Below are 20,638 nucleotides of genomic sequence, written 5' to 3'. Positions count from 1 at the left end.
TGGAAAGCAGTATGGAGATTCCTTGGAAAACTGGGAATGAAACCACCATTTGTCCCAGCTATCCCTCTCCTTGGTCTATGCCTAAGGACTTAAAAACAGCACGCTACAGGGACACAGTCACATCAATGTTTATAGCAGCACAATTCACAATAGCTAAATTGTGGAACCAACCTAGATGTCCTTCAGTAGATGAATGGATAAAGAAATGTGATTATACACACACTCACAATGGAATATTACTCATCAATAAAAGAGAATGAAATCATGGCATTTGCAGGTGAATGAATGGAATTGGAGAATATAATGCTAAGTGAAGTTAGCCAATCCCAAAATACCAAATGCTGGATGTTTTCTCTGATATATAAGGAGGCTGATTCATAGTGGGGTTGGGAGGGGGGGCATGGTAAGATTAGACAAACTCTAAATAGGGCAGAGGGGTGGAAGGGGAAGGGAGAGGGTATGGGGGTAGAAAAGAGGTTAGAATGAGATGGACATTACCCTAAGAACGTGTATGAAGACTCAAATGGTGGGAATATACTTTGTATACAACCAGAGATATGAAAAATTTTGCTCTATATGTGTAATAGGAATTGTAATGCATTTGCTGCCATATATAACAAATTAGAATAAAAAATGAATTTTTAAAAAAGGCAGATTTGGGAGAATTTGCTTCTGGATTGGGCTGGATTGCTTAAAATGTGGATGGGAAATGAGGAGAAAGGAGAAGTTAACTATCTGGCTTGAGTAACTGTGTAGTTGGGGATGTCCTCACCCAGGAAGGGGCATCTTCTGCTATAGTAGGACAGGTTTGTGGAAGAGAGAAATCAAAAGTTTAGGTTTAGCTGTGGCTGTCTGTGAAATATGCAAGTGCCTTGTTTTAGGCAATAGGAAATAGGGGCACACAGGTGAGTTTGGACTGTGAATAAAAAATATGGATAGATACTTGAATCATAGAAATATCTGACATTTCCATTCATGGGAATCAAGAGATTATTTTGAGACAATGTTTGGAGAAAGAAGAAGGCTGCAAACTATAATATTTGCTAGATAAAAGAGATTAGGTATCAAAGTTCTGAAAAAAGCTTTGCTTTTATATTGCACTCAAATTTTATATCACATTTACTTTAGTTCTCAGAAATATGTTTGACAGAAAGTATTATCTGATTATGCGTCATTTCTATTTCTACCTGAGTTACATAGAATTAGTTCTATTTCTAGGTGAAAATGCCTTAATGTAGAATATGGGAGGGCTGGGTTGGGTTCTTTAAATTTGGAACATGGATTCAAATGTAAGTTCTGTTTCGCAGATTGTAAGTGAACTATGGAAAGTTTCTGTACTAATCTGGGTCTGTTCATTCATCTGAAAAAAAATGGTGATACTAATAGTACTAACTTCAAACTGAAAATATGAATGGGAAAGTTCATGTTGGTGCTTAGCATGGTGCCCAGCACAGAGCTGCTATTACTATGTTATTATTTTTTTTTGAGAGAAAGAGAGAGAGAGAGAGAGAGAGAGAGAGAGAGAATTTTTTAATATTTATTTATTTATTTATTGTTTAGTTTTCGGCAGACACAACATCTTTGTATGTGGTGCTGAGGATCGAACCCGGGCCGCACGCATGCCAGGCGAGCACGCTACTGCTTGAGCCACATCCCCATCCCCTACTGTTGGGTTTTAGGGGTAAAAAAAATCTAATAAAAAGCAAAACTTCTTTGTGGTGCCTTAAAAGGTGCTCTTGGTACCCTGGCCTATAAAATGGTATAGGCACAGAATTGTCTTCCATTTTCACTCCAGTTCACTATTACAGTGTCTTTATTATATTGTTGATAATTATTTTTTATCATGAAAACTTATAATCTTACATATTAAATATCTCAACATTCCCATACAAACTGAAGTAACAAGATTTATTTGATAGGAAATAATAAATGCTATGCTTCTCCTATAAAACGTAACTTTTTCAAGGTAAAAATTCCTTTGATACCAACAAAACCCAGTGCTTGACAATCATCCAAAAGGAAAGTAAGATAATTACAAAGATATAAGCAAATCCCGAAGGTCTGAAGAATCTTGTATTCATCAAAAAATTGAACACACACACATACACACACACACACACAGAGACTCACATATGTTTGTTCATGCATATATCACATCATGATATTATATTACAGTTATTTTTGCATTAGTTGTTTTCTTCCCTGAGTTGTATTCCTTGACAGCATGGTTAGCATCTTCTTTTATTCTCACTGTACTCTACATATACTCTGGAAGAATGTGTTAGCTTTCTTTTGTTTCTACCTCCAAGCTATCTCAGACACATTTTTTTCTTCTTCAAATCCAGGGTAATTGTGGCAGAAATATGTATGTACCCCCAAACTCATGTTTCAGTTCCCCTTCCCACAGTACAGAGCTGTTGTTGATTGGTAGATGCCCAGTTGGAGACTACATTTTTCTAATATGCCTTCCGCTATATCTAGGTCTGATTATTTTTTGGTCAATAGAATAGGTGGCAAAGCTATGTAACTTTAAGGTCAAGGTCTTTAAGGATCTAGGGTGTCTTATCCATGCTATTAAATGCAGACAACGGAGAGGCCAAGGGCTTACAGAGCATCCAGATGTAGAGTCTGGTCCTTGACTCACTATGCAGAGAGTGGCTGCCAACCCTGGAACACTTCATTGGATTGATTTGTGACAGAGAAGTAAGCTTCCACTATGTCAGAGTCTTTATAAGTTGGAGGTCTAGTTGTTCCAGCAGGAAGCATTTACCCTAATTAGCAGAGCTTAGAGTAAAAGCTCCTTCCATTGAGACTGCTACATCTTTGGAAGATAAGTTTGATTATGCATGCTGATTTCTCTTCTTCCTGAGTAACAGTGTAGAAAATGAATTTGTCTGTAAACAGGAAGAATAAAGGTGCCTGACTAAACAAGTATAGCAGATAAGATTTTGTAACTTTAAAACTGGATGCTCTAAAATTATCATGTTCCCTTATTTTCTTGTAACTCAAATTAAATCCAATCTTGTCCCCAGAAAGTGTATTCTCTATATCATTGCAAAAAAAAAATCCTGATAGTCTTAAGTAGCCCAGAAGCATCAGGAAGTATCTTGTGGTTCTTCATTCATTTCAGCAACTATTTACAACACATCTCTGTCTTTGGTCTAGATAGAGTCTTCATGGAATGCATGCTTGGAGAGAGAGAGAGAGAGAGAGAGAGAGAGAGAGAGAGAGAGAGAGAGAGAGAGAGAGAGAGAGAGAGAAAGAATAATCACCCAAACAGTATAACAGGTGTCATGAAGAAGAGTAAAAAAAAAAAATATTGGGATGGAAGGATATTTGATCTCTTTGGAGAAGTACAAGAAAGATTTCCTGGAGACAGGGACAACTGAGCTCATACTAGAAAGACTAGAAAAGATACACCTTAATGGCAGAGCAGAGATTTCAAAGAGAAGACAGCATGTGTAAAATCTTTTACGTTGAGAAGACCCTAGTACAACGGTCTGAGCCAATATGTATGTGATAGAGATAAAGGAGCCTTGGAGACTGTGAAAGCTGGGACTTCTGAAGGAGCTGGGCCTCGATGCAGTCTTTGAGGTCCTCCAGCATTTTCCTTTTAAACCTAAATTTGATGGGAAGATATTTACAGTACAGGGATTGGGTACACAATACATGATTGCATTTAGAAGAAAATGGGGAGAATGGATCGGCAAGTAAGAAATAATTAATAATAGCAGAATCAAATAACAGGCAAACGTATTAGGAGACTGTTTTAGTTGTTTATTCAAGGGATGTTGGTATCAAAATTAAAAGTGGTATGGATGGAAAGAAGTCAATAAATTTGAGGTACATTTAGGAAGTAAGGTGGAGAAGTCCTACTGGTGAATTAAATCAAGTAAGTTTTATGTATGGTACAGACTAATGGGAAGAGCTGTAAGACCTGCAAGATTCTCTACCTTATTCTAAGGTCCCCAGCTGCTGCTTCTAAGAATGGAAAGGGTGAGAGAATCTGCATGTTACAACCCGCACTCAGAGAGACTCAAGATTGCCTCTAAAACAAGTGTTATCAGAACCTCCATGCTAAAAATTTTAGACAAATTAGAGAACGTGTTTTTTAAATGTGTTTTAGTCATTAACTAAGGCAATACGTAATGATTTTGAGATGCTGAGAGTGTGATTTTTGAGAGTTGCAAGAAATTGAAGTACTAGGGATGCTTTATATCAAATTTATAAATTCTCACGTTTGTGTTACCTCTTGTTATATTTAATTTAGCTATTTTCTCTTTACTGGGGTTCAATCCATAACTCATCTAATGCTGTTTACTCTGTATTTGAGATTTTGAGATTTTCTTTTAGCTTTCTGAAAGGAGATTTGTTCTAAACAAACATAAAATTATTGCATTGTTCTGCCCCTGATCTTCTATGCTAACTTATTTCACTGATTTTAAGGTACACATTTTATAAAACACATTTTAACATTGCTGAAGTCAGGATGCATCTTGTAATTGACAGGGCCCTCAAAATGATAAAAGAAAAAATACTGAATTCCCCTTTTCTTCTCTTAACAATACAGAGAAGAGTTCTCACAACTTCCTAGTTCCTTTGGGGAAATAAATAAATACATAAATAAGCTTATTGTTTATTCCAGCCCAATTAAACACTTCTATCTCTCATGTCTAGTTTAACTCTTTTATTTCCTCTCCCTTTTCCACATTCCATCAGGTCTTTATATGTACAGTCACAGAAGGAAACCAGACCATTAGGTCCTTTGGAATTGCTTCTCCTTCCCTCCCTTTGGAGTCCCTACCCTTCTTTTTCTTTGGGGAAGAAGAAATGGGAAGCATGCTCTATTGGATATGTTTTAATTATACCTTATTGTTTATTCTCCACCAATTATTGAACATTTTTCCTAATTCATTGCAGCAACACTAACATAGCATTACTAGCTCCGAATTACAGGGATTAAATAATCTCCAGGACTAGTATTTAATTCCATTTCCTGACTACTGGACAAAATCTTTTAAAAAATAATAATACAGAACTCCTGTGTCAGAATTGATTATTGATGTAGAGGGTACAGGGGCTGAGTATGTCTACCATAACCAGGAGAGTTATGTTCTGGTGCCCAGAGTGGGAAAAACTGTTAAAGCAACATCACCTTCCTTCTCAGGCAACTTGACAATGGAAAGATTTACTTTTTTCTGTATTTTTATTTTACACAAAGACAAAGGGGGTGGACTTATCCAGTAACAGATATCCTTGTACAACACCTACATTTTTTAAAAAACAGAGGGCAGAACACAAGAATATTTTTTTAGGTCAAAGTATAAAGACATGCAAACATATCGTCCTATGTGTCCCTATAGGATTTTGTTTACTGATAAGAATGTGTATCAAATTTTGATATAATTTTGTAATTGCTGGTGTTGATTTGGTCCTTTATTTAACTGGTGGACATTTCTTTCTGCCACTATCTTTTGCCTATGCCACAAACACAAACATCTCCACCACTTGGCAGCCCTTGAACTCTTTCCAACACCAAATATTTTGGGCACACCCCAGCCTCTTGCATAAGCCTCATCATTTATTCATTCATTTAACAGATAGTACCATGAATGGCAATTGTTACACTAAACACTGCTTAGATCTCATGGTTGACTATTTAGAAGGCAGGCTTATGGGCGACTCATGAGGAGTTGAATATAAATAAACAAATACATTCCTGGATTTGGAGAAAACAAACAAGGTCCTCAGAACATAACATACAGGGACTTTTTAAAAATGAGGAACTGACAGTAAAGCTGTTGCCTAAAGGAAGTTATGTTCGGACTGGATGGAAGGGGTGGGATGAGAACAACAGCATCCTGGGCAGAATGAAGAGCAAGTTTTCTTAGTGGGAAAGAACTTGGTTCAAGGACCACAAAAAGACAAGCATGGCCAGTGCATAGTTTAGGAAAGGTGGAACATGGCATTAAATGGGTTGAGTAATGTATTATGGAGGAGGTTGGATTTCATTCAATTGAAAATTGGATAAATATTGGTAGATTCAAAGTACAGACTTATCATGATCCAATTTGTATTGAGAAAAGCTCAATTTGTTTGCTCAAAGGAAATACTGAAGGGAAATAATAGGGAAACTTGGACATAAGTTAAATGCTGCTTCAGCATCAATGGTGGCTGGGTCCTAAGTGACACACTGGAAAAGGGCACAATTCCAGGCGATGGTAGAGAGAAAATGAATGAGATCCATTAATGAATTAGATGTAGTTGGGAAAGCAAAGGAGAAGTAAAGAAAACCCAAAACTTAGGTTCCTGGCAAAAATGACTGTATTTGTTTGTACATTTGCAGATTCAGATAAGACTGAGAGGTGGGGCAGGTTTAAAAAAGAGGTGAGTCAAGCTTTCCCATGCTGTGTTGAGCTGGCTGTGAGGCAATGGTGGACTGTCAAGAATGCAGTAGCAAAGGTAAATCTAAAGAACTGAAATTTAGATCTGACTAGAGATTTAAATTTGTGAGTCAGCATGAAGGAGTCACTCAGAAAAGGAGAGGCGGGTCCAGGACTGAGCTTTGACTGTGTCTCAGTAGTACTTACAAGTCAGGTAGAGGAAGAGATCCAACATGGTGACTGCTGAGGAATACCCAGTGAGGATTGAGAAAAATCTACAGGCGATGTTTTGTAAACTGACAGAGATAATGGTTGGAGAAGGAAAGCCTAACTATATTTAGTGCTGCTGAGAAGCACAGGAGGACTGAGAAATGTGATGGTATAAAATCTGCAACTTCCTTGGCAAGAAGGTTCAAGAGCAGAGCTTACAAGGCTTCAATAGTTCCCCATAGACACCATTTAATGTCTACTAAGGTCTACCTTCAGTGCTTTTTATTCCAGGCAAACTTCTCAACCTCAGGCCTAGATCAAACACCCTACTGCATGTTTAAATCAGGGCACTGAGCCCTTGCTGTGTCCTGAACAGGTTGTGATGATTACATCATCAATAATTATGTCTTCCATCAAAGAATCAATAAGTCACAGAGCAGGTTTGGTTTTGCTCAACTTTATTTTCCTTGAGTTGGGCAAAATGACTGTCCTATATTAGGAGCTGACTCTATATTTATTGAATGAAAGAGTGAATAATATCTGCTTCTGTAGTTAACCTCATGTAACTTGTTCATCTTTATATTAACTTAATGCAACTAAAAATCTAAAAGGTTATTTTGTTTAATTAAACTTACTCTTCCAGCTTTTAAAAATCTATGGGTAAGTCAATCAGCTATAATTATTTTGAGCAAATTTTGTTGATCAAAATTTGAGCCAGGCTCAGTGGCATAGGCCTGTAATCCCAGTGGCTCAGGAGGTTGAGGCAGGAGGATTGCTAGTTCAAAGCCAGCCTCAGCAAAAAGCAAGGCATTAATCAACTCAACGAGTCCCTGTCTCTAAATAAAATACAAAATAGGGCTGGGGATGTGGCTCAGTGGTTGAGTGCCCTGAAAGGAAAGTGACCACAACACTCGGAGTGACCAAAAGATCTTTATTGCAGCAGTGCAACAAAGAGAAAAGAAGGAAGGAAAGAGAGAGAGAGAAAGAGAGAGAGAGAGAGAGAGAGAGAGAGAGAGAGAGAGAGAGAGAGAGAGAGGGAAGAGATGAGATGAACAGGGAGAGAGCAAGAGCAAGAGAGAGACAGAGAGTGCACGCAAGAAAGATAAAGAGCAAGAGAGAGAGAGAGAGCAAGAGAGAAAGAGCAAGAGAAAGAGAGCAAGAGAGAGGGGGGCCTGGCAGGAGGGAGTTTTTATAGCCCAAATCTAATGGGGCCTCTGGGTCTGCAAGCTGCCTTGTTGGCCCAAGGGGGGTTGAGTGCTCAGCCTTGAGGGGGACTTGACACAAACAGGTGATAAAGGACCAGATAGAGGGGGGTTTGAGTGCATGAGCTATCTTGCAGCCAACATCTGTTCAGCCTGCCCTGCAGACAACACAGTTCAGCCTGCTCTGCACCCAACATGCCCCAGAGTTCAATCCATGGTACCCCCCTGCAGCCCCCCCCCAAAATTGAGATTATTTTAGATACATGCTGTTTTTAACTAATCAAAAAGTATCACTATATCTACTATGTGTAAAATCTGGTGATAATTTCTGTCCCTTTGCTAGCCTCAGTTGTTTTGGCAAAATACTGACTAAGCAGCTGCCCACCTGTCGCCCCTCTTGGCATCAATGAGAGTGGATCATTCAGTATGTTAGGAACACTCCCTCCTCTTTTCTATGAGAGTTTTTCACATCAGCACGCTGAGGACCCACGTCCCAGGCGCAGATGTGATAAATGAACAGAGGTTTCCCCAGATGTGGTAAAGAAAGGCCAGCTGCTACTACCTAGATTTCCAGTGTTGTGCTGGCCACTGTCTAAGGAGAGCTGTGCAGCACCTCCTGACAAGCTGCTGGGAATTTCTTCCTTTCCACTTCTGGACAGCCTGGACCTCAGTGCTGTCAAATGTGCCATTTGCTATTAATTCTATGGTGAGCCATCAGAATTGTGTATATATTTATTATCCATTTTTGTCTCTATACATCAGGATATATTTCCTTATGTCTTTATAGTACACAATATATGTTTTTCCTCCCCAAAGCCTATGTCCTATAGACATTAAATTCAATTTTAACAGATAATCCAACTCAGTTAAACATATAATAATCTAACTCACTTATTGCTAATCTTAGATTCCTCAGGTAGACTATTTCTACCTACTTGTCTAAAATCAGATCGAATCTCTTAGCTTCCTGAAGAGACCTGATGTCTCTTTAAGGCTGCTAAACCCTGTATAGAGAGTTGGATCCAAGGTGGAAGGCCAGACAGAGGCCGCATTCTGTGTCGCTCTGTGACTGGGACTCAAGTAGTGAGAACACTGCTTCTCTGCCAGTGATATTCTTGCTCCTGCACTGGAATCATAGTCACTGTGTCTGTCCAGCACTCCAGGCCTCAGCGTCAGAGTAGGTCGCCCAACTCCTCGCCCACGCAGGACAGCCAGGTATCCGAGCAGGACAAGCGGCACCCGTGCAGAACTTTTGGCTACCCACCTGAGCAGAAATCACCGATGCCACTTCCACACGGCACACCCGGCAGCTTCCCACATGGAGGAATTCTGGCCACCACTCCTGTGTGGACCCCCATCTACCAACGTGGGGCTCCCCCGTTCGCTGCCATCTTGGGACTCTGTGGCAGTGAAGATGGTCCCCTACTTGCAGTGGCCTGCCTGCAGCCAAGAACTTCACACAGGCTCTGAAGTCAGCCACCAGCCACACACTGCATGCCATAGAACTCCTATCTGAACTCATCATCCAATACCAGCTCCCCACCCCTGACCTGACACCCTACCGCTGAAAGCAGGCGCCTCCATCTTGGTCTCCTTTATCACCATCTTCAATGGTGGGAAAATCATGGTTTGGAACTCTGGCTGACCAGGTACCCAGTTTCTAACTCCCTCCTCTCCCTAGCAGCCGCTACCCCATCACAGTGACACCCTGGTTACCTTTACCATCCTGAGGGGAGAGATACCAGCTAACAACAGATGACCCCACCTATTGGATGAAAATGGAAGCAGGAAAGATACTGATTGCCAACCAAAACAAGCCCTGTTTCTTCCTTCAAGATTTTTTTCCCCCTCTCTCTATTCTCCCTCCTTCACATCCCCAACATATGTGAAACTAGGTACTTTGCATGAATTAGGATTTTCAGACCTGGGACGTATGAATAGTATATTAAAGTTGTGTTGTATACTCTTCCACCCCAATATCTACTATTTTAACATTTTTAAATTTTCCTTAATATTTGTATTGTTTGTTTTATGTACTCTACTGTCTTCCAACTTACTTGTCTACCCCAAATTACTTCTTCTCCCATCTCTTACTACTAATCTTCCTCTTTATATTTCTCTTTTACTCTTCCTAAGCTATAACAACTCTATATTCTCACCTCCTACCTCCTCAGCATATCATCCTACTCCTCACATCCAGTTCTTTGTCCACCATCAGAAACTGTAAACCCTTTTACAAATCTACTGAGTATATTGTAGGTTATAATTGAATTCACCATTTCTGCACATTGTGACCAAACTGTAAATGTCTTAATAACAAACATTTGCTTTTAGGGCATAAATATATTTTTTTATATTGGGATCTGATAACATTGTTCTTGGATCCCTGCAGAGACAGTATAAGCCTATAGGGTAAAAATGGTAATGCCTGGGATCCACAGTGCTAGAAGGAAAGACACACACACAACATGAAAAGACAAGGGAAGAAATTGTCCCAAACAAATCAGGATACCACATTATTAGAATCCATGGCCAACAAAGCAGAAGAAGTGACAGAGAAGGAGTTGCGTATGTACATAATTAAAATGTTCTGTGAAGCGGTAGCGCGCTCGCCTGGCATGCGTGTGGCCCGGGTTCGATCCTCAGCACCACATACAAACAAAGATGTTGTGTCCACCGAAAACTAAAAAATAAATATTAAAATTCTCTCTCTCTCTCTCTCTCTCAAACCTTTAAGAAAATGTTCTGTGATTTAAAAGATGATATAAGCGAGCCAATACAGGCAGCAAAAGATCATTTTGACAAAGAGCTACATAAACAAATACAGGAAGAAAAAAAATTACTTCAATAGGGAGATAGAGGCTTAAAAAAACCCAATGAGAAATCCTTGAAATGAAAGAAACAATAAACCAAACTAAAAGTTCAATTGAAAGCATCACCAACTGCTTAGACCACTGGGAAGACAGGACCTCAGATAATGAAGACAAAATATATAATCTTGAAAAGAACGTAGACCAATCCTGGGAACAAATTTTTACACCTCACACTTCAGACAGAGCCCTAATATCCAGAGTATACAAAGAACTCAAAAAATTAGACAATAAGATAACAAATAACCCAATCAACAAATGGGCCAAGGACCTGAACAGACACTTCTCAGAGGAGGATATACAATCAATCAACAAGTACATGAAAAAATGCTCACCATCTCTAGCAGTCAGAGAAATGCAAATCAAAACCACCCTAAGATACCATCTCACTCCAGTAAGATTGGCAGCCACTATGAAGTCAAACAATAACAAGTGCTGGCGAGGATGTGGAGAAAAGGGTACTCTTGTACATTGCTGGTGGGACTGCAAATTGGTGCGGCCAATTTGGAAAGCAGTTTGGAGATTCCTGGGAAAGCTGGGAATGGAACCACCATTTGACCCTGCTATTGCCCTTCTGGGACTATTCCTTGAAGACCTTAAAAGAGCATGCTACAGGGATGCTGCCACATCGATGTTCATAGCAGCACAATTCACAATAGCTAGACTGTGGAACCAACCCAGATGCCCTTCAATAGATGAATGGATAAAAAAATGTGGCATCTATACACAATGGAGTACTATGCAGCAATAAAAATGACAAAATCATAGAATTTGCAGGGAAATGGATGGCACTAGAGCAGATTATGCTTAGTGAAGCTAGTCAATCCCTAAAAAACAAATACCAAATGTCTTCTTTGATATAATGAGAGCAACTATGAACAGAGCAGGGAGGAAGAGCAGGAAGAAAAGATTAACATTAAACAGAGACATGAAATGGGAGGGAAAGGGAGAGAAAAGGGAAATTGCATGGAAATGAAGGGAGACCTTCATTGCTATACAAAATTACATATAAGAGGTTGTGAGGGGAATGGGAAAATAAACAAGGAGAGAAATGAATTACAGTAGATGGGGTAGAGAGAGAAGATGGGAGGGTAGGGGAGGGGGGATAGTAGGGGATAGGAAAGGTAGCAGAATACAACAATTATTAATTGGGCATTATGTAAAATTGTGGATGTGTAACCGACGTGATTCTGCAATCTGCATTTGGGGTAAAATCGGGAGTTCATAACCCACTTCAATCTAATGTATGAAATATGATATGTCAAGAGCTTTCTAATGTTTTGAACAACCAATAAAAAAAATTTAAAAAAATAAAAAAAATAAAAAAATAAATAAAAAAAAAAGAAAAGAACGTAGACCACACAGTGACAATGGTAAGAAATCATGAGCAGAACATTCAAGAAATAGGGGATAGCATAAAAAGACCAAATTTAAGACTTATTGGGATAGAGGGAGGCATGGAGTTCCAAAACAAAGGAATGAACAATCTATTCAATGTAATAATATCACAAAATTTTTCAAACATGAAGAATGAATTGGAAAACCAAATTCAAGAGGCTTACAGGATGCCAAATGTACACAATCACTACAGATTTAAACCAAGGCACATTATAATAAAAAATGCCTAACATTCAGAATAAAAAGAAAATATTAAAAGCCAGGAGAGAAAGGAATCAGCTTACATACAGGGGGAAGCCAATTAGACTATGTGCCAATTTTTCAACCCAGACCCTGAAAGCTAGAAGATCCTAGAACAACATATATCAAGCTCTGAAGAAGATGGATGCCCATCAAGAATCTTATAGCCAGCAAAATTAAGCTTTAGATTTGATAATGAAATAAAAACCTTCCATGATAAATAAAAGTTTAAAGAATTTATAACTCATAAACCTGCACTGCAGAACATCTTCGGACAAAATATTCCATGAAGAGCAATTAAAAAACAACAATAAAAATCAGCAAAGGGAGGTATTACACTAAAGAAAAAAATAACCAAAGGAGAAACCAAGTCAAGTTAAATAGCAAAAATGGCTGGAAATACCAATCATGTCTCAATATTAACACTGAATGTTAATGGCCTAAACTCACTTAACAAAAGACACAGACTGGCAGATTGGAAAAAAAAAAGACCCAACAATATGTTGCCTCCAAGAGACTCATCTCATAGGAAAAGACATCCACAGATTGAAGGTGAAAGATTGGGAAAAATCATACCACTCATATGGACTGTGGAATCAAGTGAGGGTTTCCATCCTAATATCAAATAAAGTAGACTTCAAACCAAAGTTAGTCAAAGGGATAAAGAAGGACACTACATACTGCTCAAGGGAACCATACACCAATAAGACTTAACAATTATAAATTATAAATATATATGCCCCAAACAACGGAGCATCTACATTCATCAAACAAACTCTTCTCAAGTTCAAGAGTAAAACAGACCACAACACAATAATTCTGGGTGACTTTAACACACTCCTTTCATCACTGGATAGATCATCCAAACAAAGGCTGAACAAAGAAACTATAGAACTCAATAATATAATCAATGGGGCTGGGGATGTGGTTCAAGCGGTAGCTCACTCACCTGGCATGCTTGCGGCCTGGGTTCAATCCTCAGCACCACATACAAAGAAAGATATTGTGTCTGCCAAAAAACTAAAAAAAAAAAAAGAAAAAATTAATAATAAATAAATATTAAAATTCTCTCTCTCTCTCTCTCTCTCTCTCTCTCTCTCTCTCTCTCTCTCTCCCACTCTCTCTCTTAAAAAAAATAATACAATCAATAACTTTGGTTTAACTGACATGTATAGAATATTTTATCCTTCAATGAATGAGTACACTTTTTTCTCAGCAGCAAGCACATGGATCCTTCTCTAAAATAGACCATATATTATGTCACAAAGCAACTCTTAGAAAATATTTAAAAAGTAGACACACTACCCTGCATTCTATCAGATCAATTAAAAATTAACGATAAAAAAGAAATAAAAGCTACTCCAATACCTGGAGACTAAATAATATGCTACTGAGTGAACAATGAGTAGCAGAAGACATCAAGGAGGAGATTAAAAAAAATTTAGAGGTGAATGAGAACACAGATACAACATATTGAAATCTCTGGGACAATATGAAGGCAGTACTAAGAGGAAAGTTCATGGCATAGAGTTCATTCTTTAAAAGAAGAAAAAGTCAACAAATAAATGACTTAATATTATATCTCAAAGCCCTAGAAAAAGAAGAACAAATCAACACCAAAAGCAGTAGAAGACAGGAAATAATTGAAAATCAGAGCTAAAATCAATGAAATTGAAATAAAGGGAACAATTGAAAAATTGACAAAACAAAAAAGTGGGTTCTTTGAAAAAAATAAATAAAACTGACAAACCCTTAGCCATGTTAATGAAGAGAAGGAAAGAGAAAACACAAATTAGTAACATCCGTGATAGAAAAGGAAATATCACAACAGGCACTACAGAAATACAGAAGATAATTAGAAATTATTTTGAAAATTGTACTCCAATAAAATAGAGAATACCAAAGGCATCCACAAATTTCGAGAGGCACATGAGTTGCCCAAATTGAATCAGGATGATATACACAATTTAAACGATCAATTTCAAGTGATGAAATAGAAGATGCCGTCAGAAGGCTACCAACCAAGAAAAGCCCAGGACTGGAGAGATACATAGCCGAGTTTTATAGCACCTTTAAAGAAAAACTAATACCAATACTCTTCAATTTATTTCAGTAAATAGAAAAAATTTTAGTAAAATTCTGGCAAATCAAATACAAATACGTATTAAAAAGATAGTGCACCACAACAAAGTAGGATTCATCCCAGGGATGCAAGGTTGGTTCAACATATGGAACCCAATAAATGTAATTTATCACATCAATATACTTAAGTATAAGAATCATATGATCATCTCAATAGATGTAGAAGAAAAAGCATTCAACAAAACACAGCACCCCTTAATGTTCAAAACACTAGAAAAACTAGAGATAACAGGATCATATCTCAACTTTGTAAAGGCTATCGATGCTAAACCCCCAGGCAAACATCATTCTAAATGGAGAGAAATTGAAAGCATTCCCTCTAAAAACTGGAGCAAGACAGACATGCCCTCTGTCACCACTCCTATTTAACATAGTTCTTGATTTTAATTCTTGAGCTATATGCAATGTTGAGATATGATCCTGTTTAAGGTCTGGTATAGTTATACCACCTACTTAACTCTTCTTGCTAAGGATTGCTTTAGCTATTCTGGGCCTCTTTTTTTTTTTTTTCCAGAAGAATTTCATGAATACTTTTTCTATTTCTGGGAGGAATATCATTGGAATTTTGTTTGAAATTTCATTAAATTTGTACAATGCTTTTGGTAGTCTGGTCATTTTGACAATATTAATTCTGCCTATCCAAGAACAAGGAAGATCTTTCTATCTTCTAAGGTCTTCTTTAATTTCTTTCTTTAGCGTCTGTATTTTTTGTTGTAGAGTTTTCTCACCTCTTTTGTTAGGTTGATTTTATAGCTCAAGAATTAAAATCAAGAATAAATGGGATGGATTCAAACTAGAAAGCTTCTTATCAGCAAAAGAAACAACCAGTGAAGTGAATAGAGAGCCTACATCTTGGGAGCAAATTTTTACCCGCTCACATCAGTTAGAACACTAATCTCTAGGGTATATGAAAAACTCAAAAAGCTAAACACCAAAAAAACCCCCCAAATAACCCAATTAATAAATGGGCCAAAGAAATGAACTTCTCAGAAGATGATATACAAGCAATCAACAAATATAAGAAAAGCTGTTCAACATCTCTAGCAACTAGAGTAATATAAATCAAAGCTACTATAAGATTTCATTTCATTCCAGTCAGAATGGCAGCTATTAAGAATACAAACAACAATTGCTGGTGGGATGTGGGGAAAAAGGCACACTCCGTACTTTGCTGCTGGGACTGCAAACTGGTGCAGCCAATATGGAAAATAGTATGAAGATTCCTTGGAAAACTGGGAATGGAACCACCATTTAACCTAGCTATCCCACTCCTTAGTCCATACTCAAAGGACTTAAAAAGAGCAAACTACAGGGACACAGCCACATCAATGCTTATAGCAGCACAATTCACAATAGCTAAATTGTGGAACCAGCCTAGATGCCCGTAGGTAGATGAATGGATAAAGAAAATGTGGTATATATACACAATGGAATATTACTTAGCAAGAGAATAAAATCATGGTATTTGCAGGTAAATGGATGGAGTTAGAGTATATAATGCTAAATGAAGTTATTCAATCCCCAAATACCAAATGCTGGATTTTTTTCTCTGATATAAGGAGGCTGATTCATAGTGGGGTTGGGAAGGGGAGCATGGGAAAATTAAATGAACTCTAGTAAGGCAAAGGGGAGGGAGGGTAAGGGAATGGGCAAGGGTGGGAAAAGATGGTGGAATGAGATGGACATCATTACCCTAAGTACATGTATGAAGATGCAAATGATGTGAAAATACCTTGTATACAACCAGAGATTTGAAAAATTGTGCTCTATGTGTTTAATATGAATTGTAATACATTCTGATGTCATATGTAACAAATTAGAATTAAAAAATTTTAAAAGGATATATATATATATATAGTATATTTTGTACACTTTTAAAAGATCATATAAAGATCATATGTCAAATCCTTTCCTCCTGACCTCTAGTTTTGTCAAATTTTCTACCATAATAGCAAGTTAACAGAATACAAGTATTTACTTAAAAATAGATTAAGCTAATTTCCAAAGAGTTTTCTATTATAAATGTGTTTTAAGAAATAGAGTGCAGAGCTAAGCACACAAATTTGTGGTCTGTGATGCCTACTTTCCATTAGGTGTACTCATATGAAAATTAGTGATTTCACAACTATCTTATTTAAAAATATGTATGCAGCCAGGTGTGATTAGTGCATGCTTATAATACCAACAACTCTGGAGGCTAAGGCAGGATAATGGCACATTCAAGGCCAGCCTCAGCAGATTAGCAAAACCCTGACTCAAAATAAAACAAAAAGAATTCAGGTATGGCTCAGTGGTAGAGTACCCTTGGGTTTAATCCACAGGACTAAACAGATAACATCATAATTTTTACAGATTTAGTAATCTCTCTCTTAGAGACAAAAAGTATAAAAATACATAGTACAGATAAATTGAGGAAAGAAGTGAGAAGATGAAGCAGGATGGTAAGTAAGGAGAAGATAAAATTTAGGGACTTGGGTTCCAATCATAACTTAGATCTATTTTTTTTGCTATGAGGTCTTAGACAAATCACGTAAACTCTCTCAGAACAACATAGATAAGATGGAGATTAATAACATTATCTAGATCAAGAGTAGAATAAGAATTAGGTAATGTGTGGAAAGTGTTAAGCACAGCTCATGCACAGTCTCATAAGGCAACACAGATAATAATAATCAAAATAAAATGTAATCATAATTATACTACTGTGAAAATGTTGTTACTGAGAGTTTAAGCTATGAGATTATTTCCATTTGCACCAACTGGAAGCAAATTTGTCTCTGTAGTTCCTAGCAGCCAAAGTAAGAGTGTAAGTCTATAAATATCAAAATATTTATTTACATAAATACAAAAAGCCTATAATAATTCTTAACTGGGGATTGTAGAATTAATGCATAGGTTGTCTGCCTATAAGTCCTCCAAGTATTTACCTATAGTTCAAAGAATCAGTTGCACATGTGTGTACTTTTATTTTTAAATGCATATATTATGATAATTATAATAATTAATTCATTTGTATTGCTGGGTTCATAATAGCATTTTGCCAGTAAACATCTTATTCATGGACTTACTAAGAATACCATCTGAAAATGAAAAGCATTTTTATTCATTTCTTGTCCTATCGATAAAGTTGAAAAAGTCTAACTTTTGTAAAAGACACTTGGTATTTTTTCCCCCTCATCAGTAACATGACGAATATCCTAGGTCAATGATGTATTTATTAATGTTTTGAAGCAGGACATGCTGTGATATAAATGACATTCTGATTCCATTCCTAACCTCACAAGCATATCTTGTAAAGATTTTGGGGGAAACTATTAAGCCCCCTGAAGGTACTTTTGCATAGGAAATGGGTTCTATGCTAAAACTGTCATGTTTCTGGAGCTTGAATGCCCACATGGTGAATGTTACTGGTTGCCAAAAATAACCAGATAGGTAGTTCATTCCTTCACTTGGTCATTAAATAAATCAATGCTTTTTTTTTTTTCACTTCAGATACTGTATCATTTTGCCAACTCCCACTCTGTTAGACCCAGGCTGAGTTTTATTTTATCATCTCCTAGTTAGAAAAATTATTTATTGTTTTGACAGGATTTCTATTGTTGAAAGTTATAATGGATATTCTAAAGAATTGCTGTATGAATAGTTGAAGATTTTTCTTGCAGGGGAATAATCTTTTAAAAGGCCTACTAGCTTAGTATAACTACTTAAAGGAAGTAAAATGCCATTGCATTTACTTTGAAAGATTTTTTTTTAACTTCCTGCAAAGAGGTCCCTTTACAGTATTTTTGGAGAAGTAAGTAAAACCGAATCTGACATCACCACCCTCTAGTTGCTAGCTCCATGTAGCTGGCAAGTGGTTTGCTCTTAGGGTAGCAGAGGAGGAAATTGCTCCCCGTCTGATAAAACAGCAGTGAAGCGTATGCATCCATTTCTTTTATTTTTGATTCGGGTTTACAGAGAAAATCTTTTAGAGAGATAACCATTACTTTGCCTTTCAGGGGGACGCATGCTGTTTCTTAGGGACACGGCTGATTTGCAGATATGACCATGTATATGTGGCTTAAACTTTTGGCATTTGGCTTTGCCTTTCTGGACACACAAGTGTTTGTTACAGGTAGGTACAAGAATATTCATATTTCCTTAATTGGTTTTTCTTTTCTTTTGGAGAAACATTGATTTGAAATAGATATTAAAAATAAATTGTGTTTTGGGGACTGGGCGTGATAAGTCTGCTATAAAATGGTCAAGATTGTTGTGGCTCCAGGAGACATGGCTTGTTTTGTGACAGAATATATTGTTTCTGTTTAAAAATGTATATGTATTTGGTGTGGGGGAATCACAACTTAAACAAAAAAAAAGCATCTGTTTAGTTACAAACTATTAAGGTATTGTGAAAGCAACCCTGCTACTTACCCCTCACACGGTGATGTGAAAACGTGTTGGTGAAAGTCTGAGGAATTGTTTAATGAAAAATAAATGGGTTTTGTTTTTAGCAAAAAATTGAACTGTTTTTAAAAATCCTAAAATGGCTTTGGTTGCATGAGAGCCACTCCCTATTTTCGGATCAGGAGTTTGCTTCCTCAAATTTTATTACTATTGAAACGTCTGAGATATTTTATTGAATACGTAGGTACATGATTGTTCAAAAAATACTCTTAGGTATTTAATGAAACATTGAAGAAGGATGCATTACCACAGGATGCATTTTAAGTCAAACTTTAGTTCCTTGCTAATAATTTTAATGATATTTTGCTTTGGACATTCTTATAGGGCCACCGCCCTCTCTGGGCATCCTAGCCTTGAGGAGGTAGAGGTATTTAAATTTTTAAGAATCATGCAAATGCTATGTCTTACAGAAAAATTCAATGGATTAGGCCTTTGGTCCCTATTTAAGCTTGAGATCTTTGTACAGTTATGATCTACCCAGTGGGTGTTTCTGGAAGATTTTTAGTTTGGGTCATGAATACATTTTGGTTCAATATTAACTGTAACTAATAGATATTTAATATTTCTCCTTATGATGTAGGAAGTTATTATTAAAACATCATTGAAAGTGGCATCTTTGTAGAAATTCCAACCATTTTTTAAATGAAAAGAATGTTCAAAAAATCTTGTTTTGTGAGCTTTTCCCCTTACTCCTTCCCCCTGAAAGTCAGGGCAGCCTGATCGGGTTACATTATCAGTCCATATTTTAAGTAACTAATGACAGTGGAAAGAAAAACACTGTACTTTAAGTTTTTTTTCATTGTAAAGCTGGATTAAAAAAAAAACTTTGTAGGTACAGCATTTCTTGAAGTATGAAACATGCTTGCCAAACTGCCACCCCCGTGAAGTCTCTTTATTATAATCAAAAGCAAAATATAAAAAGCAGTAATTTCATAAGATGATATATGTGTATTTTCATAAATCAGAGGACATTTTCACTAAAAATTCCCTCTCAGAAAATGTTATAAAGCATTTATAAATGAATGTAAAGGAATATGGAAATATTTTGTAGGTCACAGATCAATTCACCATAAGAATTCAAATCAGTTTGTTAAAAATGTTTTTCATCATAAGGAAAATCTTTGAATTCATGATCAAAATAAAAGTATAATAGAATCTGGAAACCTTTAAATCAACTTTTCTAAATAATTTATACTATAAATGGATAGATATACATTGTTCTATTTTAAAAATTCAAGTTAACCTTTAATTGTCACATTAATATTAAAAACAACCATTTTTTTAAAAAGTATTGGGAATCTTATTGAGTATATAAATATTTGGGGAAAACATGTATTAACATAATCCTGTGTCTACAAATTTGTTTAGCATACTTTTAAGTTCCAAGAGATATTTTGTGACTCAATGTATAATTTGGCAGGTTATTGTTTAAATTTTGTATTTTTATTTATTAGCTACAATTCTGTTTTATTTAAATGTGTTATAATTGGTTTAGTGTGTATAGGAAATAATAAACATTGGACAGCAAAATTTACACTTTTTGTTCTAAAGGCATAAAGAAATAGTCAAATGTAGATGAGATATCAATGAATAAATATGCACACAACTCAGATGCTTTATTTAATATCTAAAATGCCATGTGGACAAGGTCAAAGTTAAGATTCGTCAAGGCAAGAACAATGCTGGAATCAGTTTTACACAAAAGTTTTGACTCTCCTTGCATAGTACCTCTAGGCTATGACAATTG

General features: G+C 36.7%; 1 protein-coding gene across 1 annotated transcript in view; it reads left to right on the top strand.

The window, feature by feature from the left end:
- Positions 1-18,291: 18,291 nt before the first annotated feature.
- Positions 18,292-20,638, top strand: part of Ptprc (protein tyrosine phosphatase receptor type C) — a 109,896-nt gene continuing 107,549 nt past the window's right edge. The window contains exons 1-2 of the mRNA XM_077802429.1: positions 18,292-18,362; positions 18,444-18,559. Of these exons, the coding sequence (XP_077658555.1) occupies positions 18,487-18,559 (73 nt within the window). The 5' untranslated portion in view covers positions 18,292-18,362; positions 18,444-18,486. The remainder of the gene's footprint in view (positions 18,363-18,443; positions 18,560-20,638) is intronic.

Source organism: Urocitellus parryii, chromosome 9, assembly GCF_045843805.1.
Source record: "Urocitellus parryii isolate mUroPar1 chromosome 9, mUroPar1.hap1, whole genome shotgun sequence".
In the NCBI taxonomy this organism is placed as follows: Eukaryota; Metazoa; Chordata; class Mammalia; order Rodentia; family Sciuridae; genus Urocitellus; species Urocitellus parryii.
Note: the sequence above shows the minus strand (reverse complement) of the source record. Positions and strands in the feature narration are given on the sequence as shown.